The 16449-nt window shown below is 39.1% G+C and overlaps 1 protein-coding gene across 1 annotated transcript in view; it reads left to right on the top strand.

Moving 5' to 3' along the window:
- Positions 1 to 6329: 6329 nt before the first annotated feature.
- The window catches only part of LOC105916221 (actin-binding LIM protein 3), a gene marked incomplete in the record, with an annotated part of 76947 nt that continues 66827 nt past the window's right edge, over positions 6330 to 16449 (top strand). Inside the window, 2 exon segments of the mRNA XM_036142936.1 lie at positions 6330 to 6794; positions 10166 to 10333. Of these exon segments, the coding sequence (XP_035998829.1) occupies positions 6776 to 6794; positions 10166 to 10333 (187 nt within the window).

Here is a 16449-nt window from a genome sequence, read left to right as displayed (position 1 = left end):
CCCAATAACTGCCCCTTAACTTTAGTCATTTTAGATCCTGTGACCCAGTATAGCATTATGTTAAGCACCACCATATTTTTATAGGCCATCAACCAACACATTCTTACTTTTGTTTACTTTTAACATGGAAGACAAACCAGCCAAGAAAATGAATCCTAATAATTATTCATAACTGAACTACTTTTGCTGTAAAATGAAATTCTAAAATTAATTAGAATTTAGATAATTTGCCTCAAGGTCTTTTAGCTCTTACACTTGCATCAATTCTGCTCAGAAATTTTATTACAATCTACCTGTCAGGAAACATATTGTGTACCCAAAATTCCAGCCAGACACTGAGTGCATTTATAAAAGTTTATTCACACAAGAAAAGCAAGTGAAATTTAAGGAACGTCTGCAATTAAATAAAAAAATTTTTCTATAGCGCCAACTCACAACACATGCCATGTCTACAGGTAGCAGGGGAGACAGCGGGTTTAACACACTGCAGTGGCGGCTTGACAGAGAAGCAAAGAGCAGTCCAGAATCTAAGGGAAAGGTAAGGTTCATACACAAACTTTAAGCATTTAAATAGAGCAGGTAACAGGTGCAAAGCATGACGCTGATTACAGAGGAGCAGGTGACCGTGGCAGGAGGCACTAATCATGACATTCCTGAAATAAAATGCCTGGAGACTGTTTATCAAACTTTGCTGGACAAATACTATCAGTTTGTTTCATCTGTTAATTGCCATTTTACAGCTCGTTTCCTGTTTTAAATAAAAGGTTATGTTTGTTCATACAACCATGATGAATTATGCTGTTATCTTGCGATAGCCGCAGGGAGAAATCCCATAGATCCTTGTGTTTGGCAGACACATTGCTGTTGTGTTTACAACCTGGGGCTGTGCCAGATTTCCTTTACCATGTCCTTTCCAAGAGGATGTGGCTTCTCGCTGCTCAGGCAAAACACCTCCTATGTTTGTGTGATCTATTGTATTAATCTGCACATCTTTTATTAGTTCTAAGTATACAAAATGTTTCACTTCATGCTGGACAAATGGTTTATGTGCTTCATAACAGTAGTCTTTTTCTCTTTTTTCAAGCTGTTTTCTTTTCTTTTTTTTTTTTTGAAAACCAAAGTTATGTGTCAAATCTAGAAACTATTGCCAACACTGGCTGTTTAATTTACCCCTTGTTTGGAATACCTGACCCACAACATTACTTAATCTTTCTCAAATTAACCTTCTACCATTTTGCTCTGTAAAAGTACAGTCCACATGAAAACTGTTTAAAAATGTTGACTGAAGTTCAGTTGGGAGAAAAGTCACACATCAAAAACATATATACAGTGGGCAAGGGTAAGACAGCAATAATTAGAGAAGAAGCCAAGAGGGCTATGGTAACTCTGGAAGATCTGCAGGGATCCACAGCTCAGGTGAGAAAATCCTGGAAGAAAACCTTTTGGAGGCTGCGAAAGACTTGAGACTGGGACTGAATACCATGGAAGCACATTGCATTCACCAAAGAAAAGAAAAATCAACACCATATCTCAGATTTATGAGACCAGATCTCATAATTATAAGCACATATCTCGTAATTATTAGCATTGGATAAGTGGCGTGCTTGGCTCTACAACTCTGTCTGGGGGTCTCTTCTCCTTTCACAGGAACCGTCACCACCGGTGTTGTGACGATCACAGTGGCAGCTCCAGGCGCTGCAAACGGCACCCTCCTTTCTGGTGCACAGCCGTACAACAGCAGTAAAAGAGCTATCCTTGCCCCTGCTCCTGTTTCCCTTTTATCTCCCTCTCCACATATGTGTGCAATCACTCATCAAGTTCACAGCAGGAGCCACAGAACTTCCTGCTCATCACAACATGAGTATGTCAACATTGTGCAGGTATCTTTCAGCAGTGGCCAGTAAATGGCACTTTTTTCCAGTTAACTCCTAATTACAAGATACCGATCTCATAATTATGACATCCTTTCTCGTAATTATGACATCTTTTCCGTTAATTAGAAGATCATAATCTCTATAATAATGAGAAAAGGTGGCTATTTTTTTTCTTTGGTGAATGCAATGGACTTCCATAACCACAAATCCAAAATAAAAACATTAAAGTTTGTGGTTTTAAATGTGACTTTGTTTCAATGATTTTAAGTACTTTAGCAAGGCTTTGTGTATAAAGCTCATAATGTTGTCCAGTTTGGCTAGCAGACAATCCTTCTAAAATTAGCTATTTTTTTGTCAGTTTTTTTAAAGAGGTAGACAGACTTGACAATAAACAATTAATCACAAATGAAATGGCACACTCTCGATTCACTCTGTTTGAATTGTGTTGTCACTGAAATGTGCCATACAAATAAACTTGCCTTGTGTTACATTGTTTTTCTGACACCGATGGACCTTGGATTGCATGCCTCAGTCGGGACTCACAATTTCGACTCTGCACTTCTGTGTTTCTATCAGAGGGAAAAAAGAGGCCACGGAGATATGACAGGGATCTTTGAGAGGGATTCAACCCTCCTGCAGCTGATGTTTGCAGAAAAAGCAGGTCAGATCTATGACACACAACGCTCAGGGCAGAGTTCAAAACGCTGCTGCTTTCACGCAGCCTTAAATTGGGAGATTTGTTTTTCTTCCCCTGCGGAGGAGGAATTCATACGTTTAATTTTGTCCCACATAGGCATCAGCAGGAGGTGTTGGAAAGTATCACCTGTCAGTGTGCCAGTGTTTGCAGGAAGCGTCCTGCACATTGTTTCTCAATTACAGGGAAGTGGGCCAGCATGGACTAGAAGTTGACTCTATAAACATGTTTTGTTGCTGGAGGCTGTTGCATGCGAAGAAAGAACAATCATACCGAAGGTTCTGCCTTTGAAATACAAATAAAAATAAATAAATAAATAAATAGATAACTGAAAGAGCATGTGAATTTTCAGTTGTCAGATATAAAAAAAAAAATCCAGTAAATTATTATTTTGAATAAAACACAGTCAGACCTATTCATAGAAAAAAGAAAGAAAAAGTACAATAGAGGGAACTTTTACTGTAATACCAAGACACCCATGGTCACGCTTTGGACTGAAAGTGTTGGACTGTTTTTAAACATATACTACCCTCTGTTGGTGGGTCTAGGTAGTGCTGCCACCTGGTCTGATATTCCTGAACTTTAATCCATTTCGTTTCAATTTATCTAATTAAATATAACTCCATTTTGGAAATTTGTTTTTATAGAGATGTCAATATTTATGACTTTCACAAAGAGATAAGTCCTCCTAATTGTCAGTTTCAGGCACTTAAACTTCAACTCAAATGCTTCGCATTTACCATCCCTGTCCTATTGTCCACTCATCTCTGCACCAAATGTTTCACATTTATCGTCCCTGACCTTATCTACACAGTGGTGCATGCAGCAACAGAGACCTATGCACACAAGTATGAAATTTAGTCGTTTGGACTTGAGATAAACCGAGTTGAAAAGCAGTAGGAGCAGTAGGAGGATTAAAAAAAGAGGGTTTTTATTTTTAAGCCAAAAAACACATTTTTACAAACTTGTAATACTGAGCTGACAATAGAGGTCAAAAAAGCTAAATTTAAAAATAAAAATAAAAAAATAAAATAAACACAATACAGAACTCAATACAACCACTACTACAAGAATCTACACAAGTTTGATAGACTGAACACCAAGGAAGGAAATCAAAAATATTAAACTTTAAATACAAATATTTGGCAAAATACAAAAAGCTATTTGAATGAAAGAAAATACAAATCCTCACTCTTCAGCAGGAGCTGGTGGTACACTCCAAACATCCCCTGTATTTAGATGCTCTGAGCCATCATCTTTTGTCTGGGATCATGGAAAATAAAAAAAACCTGGTAAAAGAAACAATCATTTGTCATGATCACCAAACAAAGGGAATAACTGAGATGGAAAAATACATACATGATAAATGTGTGCTCTGAAAGTAAAATAAATACATTTCAATCATATTCCAATGTAAAGTGTGTCATTGTACATATACCAATACTAACTGAAGGTGCCTGTACTTTGGGTATCGTGGCAATTCGGTTTAGCCATCATCATATTAGTAAACCGAAAATGGCTCATCATCTTATAGTCAATTGGTTGAGTTTTTAAGGAACTTTAAAATCCACCCGGGCACGTGTAATTTCCTTTGTAAAAATGTGTGATGGCTACACCTTACCACACAGTTGGTAACCCCACAAACAACTACTTTTCCACTTTAAGTTTTCACACACATATACTGCAGCATAAATACATCCATCCATTTCCCTACACGCTTTATGCCTGTTGGGATCGCGAGGGGTGCTTGGTTTGTTTATTTTTATTGTGACAATATTGAAAGACATTAGTTCCAATTGTAGCCCCCACATTTGGTAAACTTTTGTATTTTGTTTCATTTTGTCAAATACTTAATATTTTTTGTGCTTCCTTTTCTGGTGTTGAGGGGAGTACCTTCAACTGGGCTGAAGCAGAGGACTCTGGCTGGCACTCTCCAATCCCAGATTGACTGATTGATTGGGTGGTACCATCTGGAGTTCCACTAGGGGGGGAAGACCACAGAGTCTTCTTTCTAACTTTTTTGCATAATCTTTCTTTTGCTTTTGCGATTTGCATATTTTGTTAATTTCGTTTAGTTATTAGTCATTTAAGTTTAATCCTTAAGATAACTGTTTAGTTAATTTGGTTGAAGTTGTGTAGATGTTCCCTTTCCCTCCTCCTCACTGTGTCAGTCTGGTCTGATCAGCCAGTATTTGTTTGTTGTGTGTAAGGTCAGTTTTGTTTGTTTGAGCAGTTAGTTTGAGGTTTTGTTCAACCTTGATATTTTTTTTTTGCCTTAAGTTAGTTTCTTCATTTGACCTCTTTTAAGGGCCCTGTAATTATTGTTTGGAATTTTGTTACTTTTGGGAAATAAAACCCATTTTTCTTCAAAATCCCCACTGTGTCCTCATGCTTGTCTGGCTCCGTCCCTAACAAAATGTCTTGATACTTATCTATAGCTCTCATGTTCAAAAGCATCTATTTTGATGATTGACTCACAGGTTTCAACCACAAATCTGCTAAAGTCTTTTATTTATTTTATTATTTATTTCATAAAACCCCAGATGGGACTAGCATAATCAAATAACTGATAGGTTTTGTAATTGATGTCCTTTCCCCTCTGGGAAGCAGGTGTTAGTATATAACTCTGAATGTTACAATAATTTCTACATTTCAATTATAATAGTCACATGCTGGGTCGATTTTCCTTGAAGAAACATTGCAGTAATAAGATATGATCCAAACTTTTAGCCTGTAGGAGTTAAAGATGTTCGACCTTTTTAATGAGAAACCCCTCTAAATATAAGGCTCTTTTTGCATCAGAAATTGTTATGAAATGTTATATATATATAGTAAAACTGCCATTGGTCTGTCGAAATCTTATTTATTCATTTTGTGACAGAAACTGCATGGCACTGCTTTTGATAAACAAAGCAAAATGCTGTGCGGGCACAGGATTTGTCAGACTGAACAGTATGTACCATCTGTGAAATTTTAATTTAGCTCCTGCTTATTTTGATTCTATTAAACAATACATTTTCAGTGATACATTTGAATTTAACAGTTTACTAACATATTCCTGGCAAAATTGGATTGAGTATGTGTTAATGTACCCATGTAAGTCTATTTAGGAGGGAAGGGTTTAAAAAAAAACACTACTTGTATGCACGGTATTTCTCCTAAGAGCTATTTCGGAGATCACTGAACCTTAAATGCAGATTTTTGGACTGTGTGAGGAAGCCGGAGTAACCAGAGAGAACCCCCCGCATGCAGAGGGAGAACATGAAACACCATGAAGATTCAAACCCAGAACCTTGTTGCTGCAAGGTAACAGTGCTGACCACTGATCCACGATGCAACCCTCACTCATTCATTTATGTACAGTAATCATTACTTTTTCTTTGATCTATTTATTCGCACATTTATTTATCTATTTATTTACATCCAGTTTATTCCTTCCAATATTTCTTCATCCATTTGCTTATTTATTTTTTGATATTTTGTCGTCTGTTAAAACGTGTGTTCAATCAGTAATTTAATTAATGTCATGTCTTCATTCTTTCAATCAAACCTTTCATTCATTGACGTTGATTCCTTCGTTTGTTGACCTATTTGTGAATTATTTCTAACATTTGGTTCTAATCTTTGCGCAACCAAACACGACTGAGCATGAAATAAAATGCGACTAAGTGAAATAAAATCTCACACAGTAACGACAGGCTTCGCAGTTTGTTTTTCCGACGCTGCGCGGCGCTCCGGCACCACAGAGATGGAGGCTCCTCACCCGGCCGGACTCTTTGGAAGCTCCCAAGCCTCGCTGCGAGTCACCAGCATCCAGCTGAGTCTGGCTGCAGGAGCGCACGCTCTGGCACGCACGCAGAGCGGCGGCAGAGGCGCGTTGACCGGACAGAGCGGGATGGACGCCTCGGCTCAGCCGAAAGCTGCTGGAGTTTGTCTGGTTGGGAGGTGCTGGGGCTGAGGGCGCGATGAGGAGCGAACCGTCAGTTTCCATTTCATTTGCTGTCTTTACGCAGGCGGGAGAGGTGCGCTCTGCCGCCTGACGCTAATCCGCTTGCCGGGGAGGAGCAGAGGGGGGGAGATCTCTCTCCTGGCTGAAGCGGAGTGAGAGGGGAGGAACCGCAGGTTAAGTCGGACGCGGACCAAGAGCGTGTGGTCATATGGACCTACTGTAGTTGGCAGGCAGGCTGCTGGGATTCCTCTTGGCACGATGAGCGGGCCAACGAAAGGTGAGCAATGGGTAATAATCTCATAGCAGAAATCTGTTAATCTCATAGCAGAAATATTCTCTGTGTGATTTATGGCAAAGATTGGCAGCGATGTTCAATGGTTAGAAACTGCTTCGTGATGTGTGTGGCTTAGTGGCAGACCATAAATATTGCTTGAACTATTGATTGACAGATAGGCTGGAGAGCGGAAATATTTTTTGGCTCAATTAACTGATTACAATTTAATTTTATTAGCTGATCCTCTGTGTTTGGTCGGGGAATGGCTGTGTACGAAAATCTGGAGCAGAATCAGAATTGCCTGACTGCTCATCAGATCATTTCCAGAGAAAGAGTCTGAAATAGTCCAAAGACAAAATCTGTGGTCAGAGCATGTTGAAATTGCTTAGTGTCCAAATGCAGGTCTCTACTCTCACCAATATTTAAAAATCCCAAAATATGTTTACTGAAAATTTTAAATTCACTCGACACGAGAAGATTGTGCATCATAAGGCTCTGGTAGAAAACCCTTTGACAAAACGTAAATGTGTTATAGGCCTATGAGAATTTTATGTGATAGAGCAATACAAAGTACCACGTTAGTGAAGTGGAATAAAAAGTAACTATTCGGCCCTTTTCACCGTCTTATGCAACAATATAGTCACCGAATCACTAAATACAATCTGCTTATGTGTAATTTAACAGTAAATACAGCTAACCAACGTAGAAATAGACATCCTATTAACTGACAGGCAGGACAAAGAGAGCACCGAGCCGAGAAGCAAGTAAGAAGCTCGTGGTGGCTCTGGGGGAGCTGCAGTGACCCACGGCTCTGGTGGAACAATCTGTTGACTGAGCAGCTATTAGTTGCACCTTCAACAAGTCTAGCTGTAATGGAAGCTACAGCTGTCAGGGATCACAGAGAAGCAGCTATCTTTTAACTTAACATCTTCCACATTAGAGGGATCTATTGCTTCAGCTGCAGCCTTGCCAGGATAGCAAATAGGTTCTTGATCCAAAACTGGAACCCATTAAATCTCCTACAGAAAACACTGATTGTTTTGTTTTTTTTGGCTGACGGGCTTTAACACCACGACGGAGCTCATTGGTTTCTTTTCAGGTTTTCACAAGGTCAAATGTCAGAGTGATGCTATCACAAGATGGACAACCAACAACCTTGCGTGACATTGAAGCCATTTAACAGAGAGCGGAGGGGATTGAATGGGAACCAGAATCCAGACAAATCAAAGAACAGTGGAGCCACTTCTACTGTGCATACGTGTTCACATTTATCCGTGCCTGATACTAGAACTACATTTAAAGCTACTAATAATACACACATAAAAATACCACCTTCCTTTTTCAGCCATTCACAGGTGGCTCAGATCTTTCTCTGTCTGTTGTTCCAACCCTCGTGCTACCATCTGGCTACAGAACCAAAGCCAGCGTCTGTGATACACTCTCACAGCCCCAGACATTCTGGAGGAAACATTTTTGTCCTACTTTTACCTCTTTTTTTTTCTCTCCCTTCTCATAAACATGTACACACCCACAGCTTGTGCTCTGTGCACCCCTTTTCCTGCTGTCATCAGCTTAACCTGCCAGCATGTTGTGTTTACTGCGATTGCGTAATGCAGCAGCGTTCACTGTAATGAAATTGAATGGAGCTTAATTTTTAGCTCAGACTTTTTTTTTTGCACGGTGCATTGCACACAACTTCAAGTGTGCGGGTGTGCTACAACTCTAACTTTTTGTCACTTTGCAACCGCAGACATCCATCTTTTTTGCAGAGATTTGTCCTCATATCCAGAACCTTCTTGCTGCAAGACCACAGTTCTACCAACTGCACTGCTCTGCAGCCACCTTTTACTCTGATACCCCTGAATAAAATCAAATGCAATCACTCAAAATCCCCTATTAGTGGTCTGCGAAGGCCTCAGAGTGTTAGGCCAGAACATCCGTGAACAAACAGCATTATGGGGATCAAGAAACACATTAGGGCCTAATGATTAGGCAGATCAGGGATAAAGCTGAGAGGAAGTTTATAGTTCAGGGTATAGAACAATGTCCCAAACTTGAGACGTCACGGGGAGCGCTGTTCAAATCCAGTATTAGAAAATGAAGAGAGTATGGCAAAGTTGCAAACCTACCAAGATGTGTTCTTCCACCTAAAATCAGACGGGAACCACATGTCCGGTGGGAACATTTGTTGTCAGGACAGCTCTTAATTGTGCATTTCACAAATCTGGCCTCTGTGGAAGCTTGACAGAAAGAGAGGTGTTGTTGACTGAAAGCTACAAGACGTCCCATTCGCAGTTTGCCATATCATTGAAGGGGACTAAAAATAAAAGGTGGAAGGCGGTGCTCTGATCAGATGAGATACATGCGAAAGCAAAGTGTGTGGCGGGGGAAAAAAAAATTCACTGCACATCCCCCTAAATAAACAATCTTTGTGAAACATGGAGGTGGCGTCATCATGCTGTGGGGCTGCGCCTCTTCAGCTGGGACATGCTGAAGGGACTAAATGTAGAGCAATACTGAAAAGGAAGACAGTGAGAGTCTGCAAAAGACTTCCCTGCAGAACTAATTGAAATCTATGGCATTAATTCAGATTGAGCTCAGGCTATTTTGTTGAGAGGAATTTGTAAGAAGTCATGTCTCTGGATGTGATGGTACCCCAAAAGACTTGTGGCTTTAATTGTATTGAAACACGGTGCTCCAAAGGATTGATTCAGAGGGGGCTGAACACAATTGCCTTTTTATTGTTCACTCCGACACCACAAAGAATTGAGCTGTCAGGCTTGCTGCACGGTGATTCAAGCTTGTGAGTCCTGCGGATCTCCTGTTTACAGTAACAGACTCGTGAGCTGACACTGTTAGTGAAAAGCCGCTCACCCTTTCTCTGCAAACCATCCAGCCAGCAGTGCAGTGGATTATTGCATGGCTGCATGTTGCTCTGTGGAGCTTGTTTTCTCTTGTCATTTTGGTGGCAGGTTTGCTAAGCCTACCGATCTCCCGGCAGTTCTCCCATCTTGTCACTTTAAACAGATATTGTTGAAAAGAAGATCAGTTTTAATGATTTCGTTTATAAGCAACTTTTAGATCCCGTTCCTCGCAGTTTGACTTTGGAGACGAAACAGATGAACAAGCTCCTGGTTCAGTGCAACACTTTTTTTTTTAGCACCCACATGTTTCTGTCATCAAACATCTGCCTTAAATTTAAAAAAAAAGAAAAAAAAAGTGCTAGACAACCTGTGTTTTTAAGCTCTGCATTATTTTGTCACGCTTTGAAGTCTTTGAGATCAGTTAGAGCGGAAAACAGAGGAAAGGAACAGCCTGACAATGACAGCGAGCTGCATGTTTTCAGTCCTTCCCTCTCTTCTTATCTCCCTCAGTTAAGTACCAGTCGGGCCTCTATGGAGGAAACCACAACAGCAGCAGCTCTCCTGTCTCCAGCAGAGGAAGTTCACCAATCATGTGTGAGCGCTGTAGGGAGGCTTGTCGTGGGGAGGTGGTGCGCGTCAAGAACACTCACTTCCACGTTCACTGCTTCACCTGCCAAGGTAAAAAAAAAAAAAAAAAAATCCTGTTCTTCTGTTCGTGTTCCTGTGTATGTTTTGCTCTCGCTCGCTGACTAAAACATTTCATACTTTTTTAAGACTGATGCGTTGCTTTCCATTTGTAAAATCACACCCCAACTCAGTTTGCATGATTAAATATTAAATTATTGCCAGTACTCAGACAGGAAGGAACCGCCGTAATCAGATCCATATTAGCGTCTGTACTCGATAAAAAATATGGTGAATGTCAAACTACAACTGTGCCAGTGTTGAAAGTCCGAGTGGAAAACAATAATGAAAATGCAATTAATTGCAAATATAAAAATACATATAGTGGGCTAGGGTTTCTGTTGGATATCTCAGTAAAGTCTAATGGAGGGAAATGTTTGATATTTGACATTAGAGACATTACAGAATGTATTTACAGAACTAATTTTAACAATATGTTTTTTGAGAACTAAGAATGCACATTATTCACAAACAGAATCAAGGCTGCAAAGATCAAACCCGTGCCTAATGATCTTTAATCACCAGAGAATGTTTCAGTCTGGATTCAATCATTTGTGCTGCCCCCTGATGAAATGGTGCCCTGGATGCTGAGGTATATCAGAAATGCCTGTTTTCATCCAAAAGCGCTTAGAAACATGTGACCCCAACTATTGCAGGATGTTGTTTGCTAACATTACCAAGTCAATTGAATAAACTGGGGAAGATTCTCAGTCATCCAGGTCATGGTCATACCAAAAAAAAGTAAAAAAAACAAAACAACTGGACTTGTTTTTAGTAGTTGAAGACGTTTCGCCTCCTCTCCAGGAAGCTTTCTCAATTCAAAAGGTCTGGAGTAATGTGGAGTAACAAGCTTTATACTACTGCCAAACAAAGGCCTTGTAATGGCTTAGATAACATGCAAGTTCAACCAAACCAGGTCCACCCCTTAGTAATGGGCGGTCGTTAAAGCCATTAAGCCAGCAGATTGAACCAAAACTGGTCCACTCCTCTGTAACAAGGAGTCGTTAGGGTTGTTAGGGTTGTCAATTGAATAAAATTTAAAAAAACACAAGGATGACAACAGCCTTAAGGATTCCGATACTGTCTGTTTATGACTGCTATTTTAGTGTCTTGCAACAGCAGGAAATATGCTATGAGCATTTAAAAATGACAGACACTGCACATCGACAGTCAACAGACAATGCTGATGATAAAGCATGGGGGTGGCAGCATCATGCTGAGGGGATTATTTTTATTATGTTTTGCAGTTGGGGCAAGGCGGGATGGATTAAGCTAAATCAGGGGTGTCAAACATACGGCCCGCGGGCCGAATTCGGCCCGCCGAACAATTTAGTCCAGCCCTGTGGCTAAATGCATTATCATTATAAAAAATGATAATGCATTTTGTGATGCCAGTGTCTGGCAATGTGGCAATAAGATGCCACAAAGAGCTCATCCGATTTGACTTTCACAAGTGGACAAGATAAAAGGAAGGGACTGATAAAACAATTATTGAAAAAAAAACATGTATTTTGTTTAATTGAAAATATGCAGTTCTGTGTTTTAATTAGCAGATTAAGCTTCAGGTGTGGAAAAATTTTAATAATTTCTTAATTTTTATCTGTTTGATGTATTTTGTCATGCAGAACAGTGTTTTTAAGTTCCAAAAAATGTGAATAAATGTTTTTTAACATTGTATAATCACTGTGATCAGTTCTTATGCATAATGCACTTAAGTAAATGTTTAACTGAGTAAAAGTATTGTTGAAATTGCACATACTTTTCTTAAAAACGCTGAGGTTATTCATAATATATTGTGTAAAAGTGAAATTAATTTAATATAAAAATCAACAAGTCCACATTTATTAGTTCTATTTAATCTTGCAATGAGTTTACTAGTGTGGCCCTCTTGAGATCAGATTAAGCTGTATGCGGCCCCTCAACCAAAATGAGTTTGACACCCCTGAGCTAAATATTGGACAATCCTGATAGAATAATGCTGCAAAAGACTTCAGATTGGAGTTAAGGCTCACTTTCCAACAGGACAACGACCCTAAACATACCGCCAAAACTTAACGTGACAAGTCTTGAAAGTTGATGATCACGGACTGTTTTCGTTTCTTCTACCTGAGTGTGAGCTTTTTGTTGTGAGCAGGAATCAGGACAAATTTTGATCTACAGTTTTACAAAGCTGCACATACCACAAAAAACTGTTTAAATATTGACTCAGTGCGGCTGAAAACATGTGCACACTACATTTATTTTTAGATGTTCCTTTCAAAAACCATGTCTCATTTTCAATCCACTTCACAATTATACAGTAAGTACATTGCCTTGGTCTGACATATGACATCATTGTCTTTTACATATCCAAGTAAAAGACAATGAAGCTTGTGGCTGCCAAAATGTGAAAAAAGGTTAAAGGGATATGAAATCTTTTGAAAAGTTAAGAATCCTTTATTATCATAACAGTTACCACCAACGCAATTATTCATCACTAAAGACTGTAAAGGTTTCCAAAAGGCTCATATTAGCCATTATAAATGTAATGTACCCATAATTATGACACAGATTTATAACACCTACAAAAAAAAATGCAATTTGTGAATATAATTTTCTTTTCTACATGTCTGTGTTTATGTGGTTGAACTAAACAGATGGGACCAAACACAGTAAAAGAGGTCTGGAGTCAGCAGCTAGCCTTGCAGTGCAGTCAGCAGGTTTTTCACCCTGTCGTCAGACTCCAACCAGCTAACCTTCTTTTTAAAGGCTGGGACCTTCGCAGTCCCAAAGCGTGCTGCAAGACAACACCACTTTCTTCGTTTGATTTTCAGCAGGCATCGCCTCACTGCTCTTGGTTACAACGCACCACAGAGGAGAGAGCTTCTATTTTTACATAAAACACCAGATTTTATGTCAAGCTGCACTGCTTGCGTGGTTTCAAAAAAAAAAAGAAAAAAAATATATATCAGAGCTGAATATTATTCCTTTAGTTGTTTGTTTGGATGAGGAATTGACTCGTCTAATCGACGTTTTGCTCAAATGATGCGCTCATTCCCTGCGATAGGAAACAGAGCAGGTTTATTACCGGAAGTGGCCTTCTTTTGATATCAAGGTATTTATCTTTATGGGCGCTTGATCCTGCAGAGTAAGCTTAATGACAGCAGGCTAATGGAATCGGCTGAGTGGGCGTCAACTAATGAATTTGACAAAAATGAAATTGGCAGTACACAGACATCTCTGTTTTTTGTTCCCCTGCTGCTCATTATTTTTTTCTCTCCTTTTGTCCCCCACTCTGGCATTTTTTTTTGTCTGTTATTCTCAGCTTTGGATGTCAGCATCACAATGCAGCTTTCTTTTCGTTTTCTTTCATATTTTCTCACTATTTTGCCAACAAAGAGGCAGGAAATGGTGTTAAAGTGGAATTTCAGATGATTTTTTTTTTTTTATTTATTCGTGCTGCGACTGAACGGTTACTGGACGGATAAAGAAACAGACTCAAGCGGTCCTAACAACCGTTGTCACTGCAGAGATTTTTATTTTCTTCCTTCACAGATTTTCTATCAGATTCAAGCCGGGCCTCTGGCTGGGCCCCAGTGAAACGTTAAACATGACCAAACCTGTTTATGATAACTTTAGATTTTGATTTTAAGCGTGAATCTGTTTTGTAGTTATAAGCTCTCTGAATACTTTGTATTTAGATACACAGAAATGAGCATTCCCTGGGAGCTCAAGCTATTTAGTAGTCAGTTCCACATTGGATTTCTATTTCTTTAAAAGAATTTCAGTATTAACAAAAAAAAAAAAAAACACAAATACAGTTTAATACACATTTACATCACCATTATGTTTTCTAGGTAGAAAATAATTGTTATTTCCAATGTAAATAATGTCTTTCCTAGCCTAAAAATGTCCATTAAAGTTTGGGTTGCACGGCAGCTTGGCAGCATGGTTGTCTTGCATTAACAAGGATTTGGGTTCAGATCCCGGCCTGGTTTTTCTTCATCGAGTTTGGATGTTCCACACATATTCTGGCTTCTCCCCACAGTTCAAAAGCATGACTGTTAGGTTTATTGTTCTCTCATTAGGTATGAGAGTGTCTATGCATGGTTGTTTTTCTTTTCTGTCTCTGTGCTGTCCATTGATGGACCTCTCACCCAATGAGCACTGGAGACAGGCACCAGCCCCACTACAGCTCTCCATGGATACGATATAGATGACGGATAGATGGACATTAAGGTTTGCAGTTGTAGCAACATTATAAATAGTTTAAGTAGTATAAATTATTTTACAAGACGCTATGCTGTATTTTCAACGAAATCTAAGCAATACCCCTTTTTCACCAATGATAAACCAAAATGCAACTGGTTGGTCTTTAATTCATTCATCCAGGTAATGCAAATTGGGTACAGGGCATAAGAGTAATCCCCTCTGCTTTGATGATGCTAATAAGAGTGACAGGAAGGCAGATGTGTGTTAGATGAACAGATCAATGACCTCAATGATACCTCCCTAGGGTCCTACGCTCTGATCCCTTCACGTTGCTGTCTGCTTCCCTCTCACATCACAATAGATGCCCCTTTGCCAATCTAATCGCTCCCCTGAATCCCATTTTCCTTTTCTTATCTTTTATTTTCCACTTGTATCTCATCCTTGTATCCGATGTAATCCTCTCTTTTTCTGTTAAAATAGCTATGTACATCAGCAAGTATGGATGGAAATACTCAGATAACTGTTCTGGGATCACTGAAAGAATGGATCCTGATCCTGGTGTATGATCTGCAAATGTCCCCCCTCGAAAGAGAGAGAAACAAAATCAAACCCACTATGGGAGAAAATAAGCTTTCCTCAGTGTTTTCTAAGCAATGCAGATTGTCATGCATTGCTGTCTCTTTAAACTAGAGACTTCAAGAGTAAACTGTAAAAGCATCAGCAGTTAAAATCTGCCCTTTTTCCACAGTAGCTCAGTATCTGTGTACATCTTTATTTTAACTTATTCATTACTGGGATAAAATTAGAGAGTTAACGTGTGTTATCAGCACGTTAGGAGTTCAGCCCAGACCTCAGATTGTGTATATAAGTCTGTCACTGAGGACATGCAATTAAAACGAGAGAAATGAAGCTACGTTAAAGAGCTATAAATTCAAACTAATGCAAATAATGTTTAGCAGAGCAAGAATTCAGTAGGTGGATTTATCTGAAGTTATACACTATGTCATTGATTTTTCTCCATCCGTTTACTTTGAAGATTTGATTTGATTACTGTGTTACTGTTTGACGTTTTAATTACTGGCAGCTAAGGTAGAACATTAAATACCAGAGGTTTAGAACATCCGGCATGTCAGGAGATACAGTTGTGAAATTGAACACTGGATTGAACAGACTTATCTGCTATTTTTTTTAATAGCGTGATAATTTTCTGTTAAAAGGACTTCCTCTACTAAGGTATATCATTAAGAAATTAGACTTTCTGGCCAAAGACCAATGGTGTACAAGTTGGGACAGACTGTGGGGCGTTAATTAAGACTGATTAAAAGGGACATTAGTCTGCCCTGGTTCAGCTAAAGGAATGCACTGTAGCAGTCTGAGAACGTGTTTAACATTCGTCATTTTGGCCTCTGTAGTTCTGCACAATAACGTGCTGGACAGTCTGGTTTAGTTTGCTGATATGTCCCCAGATAATGTGATACTTTATCAGAAAGCTGTCAAAGGCAGACAGGACTTCATCCAGCGCTTCCAATATGTCCCTTTTGAATGTTTGAATGTTATGTTGGCAAGATTTAAGATATTTGGAGGGACTTTTACTGTTCAAGAAACTTTAATTGTTTGAGAAATCACATTTCACATTTGTTTTTTTTATGTTTCACGGCTTGTCCATTGTGACGCTGTTTAAAATCAGAGAGTCTTTTTCTACCATCTGCCATTCATTCCTGTTGCAAAGTCTGTGGGTGAGATCACAAAAAGCTAGAAAAATTGGAGTGTGGTATGTAAATAGCGATTAATCGACACATGAATGTTTGTATGTTTAAATTTGCCAATATATGCAGGGTTTCATTAATCATGTTAAACTTGTCTTATGATATTTTTTGCAGCCATATTTAACACAGTTTTTGGTAGAGAAGATCTACTTT

The sequence above is a fragment of the Fundulus heteroclitus genome, chromosome 11 (assembly GCF_011125445.2).
Source record: "Fundulus heteroclitus isolate FHET01 chromosome 11, MU-UCD_Fhet_4.1, whole genome shotgun sequence".
Lineage (NCBI taxonomy): Eukaryota > Metazoa > Chordata > Actinopteri > Cyprinodontiformes > Fundulidae > Fundulus > Fundulus heteroclitus.
The sequence above is the reverse complement of the archived record's forward strand: the minus strand, read 5'-3'. Positions and strand labels throughout refer to the sequence as shown.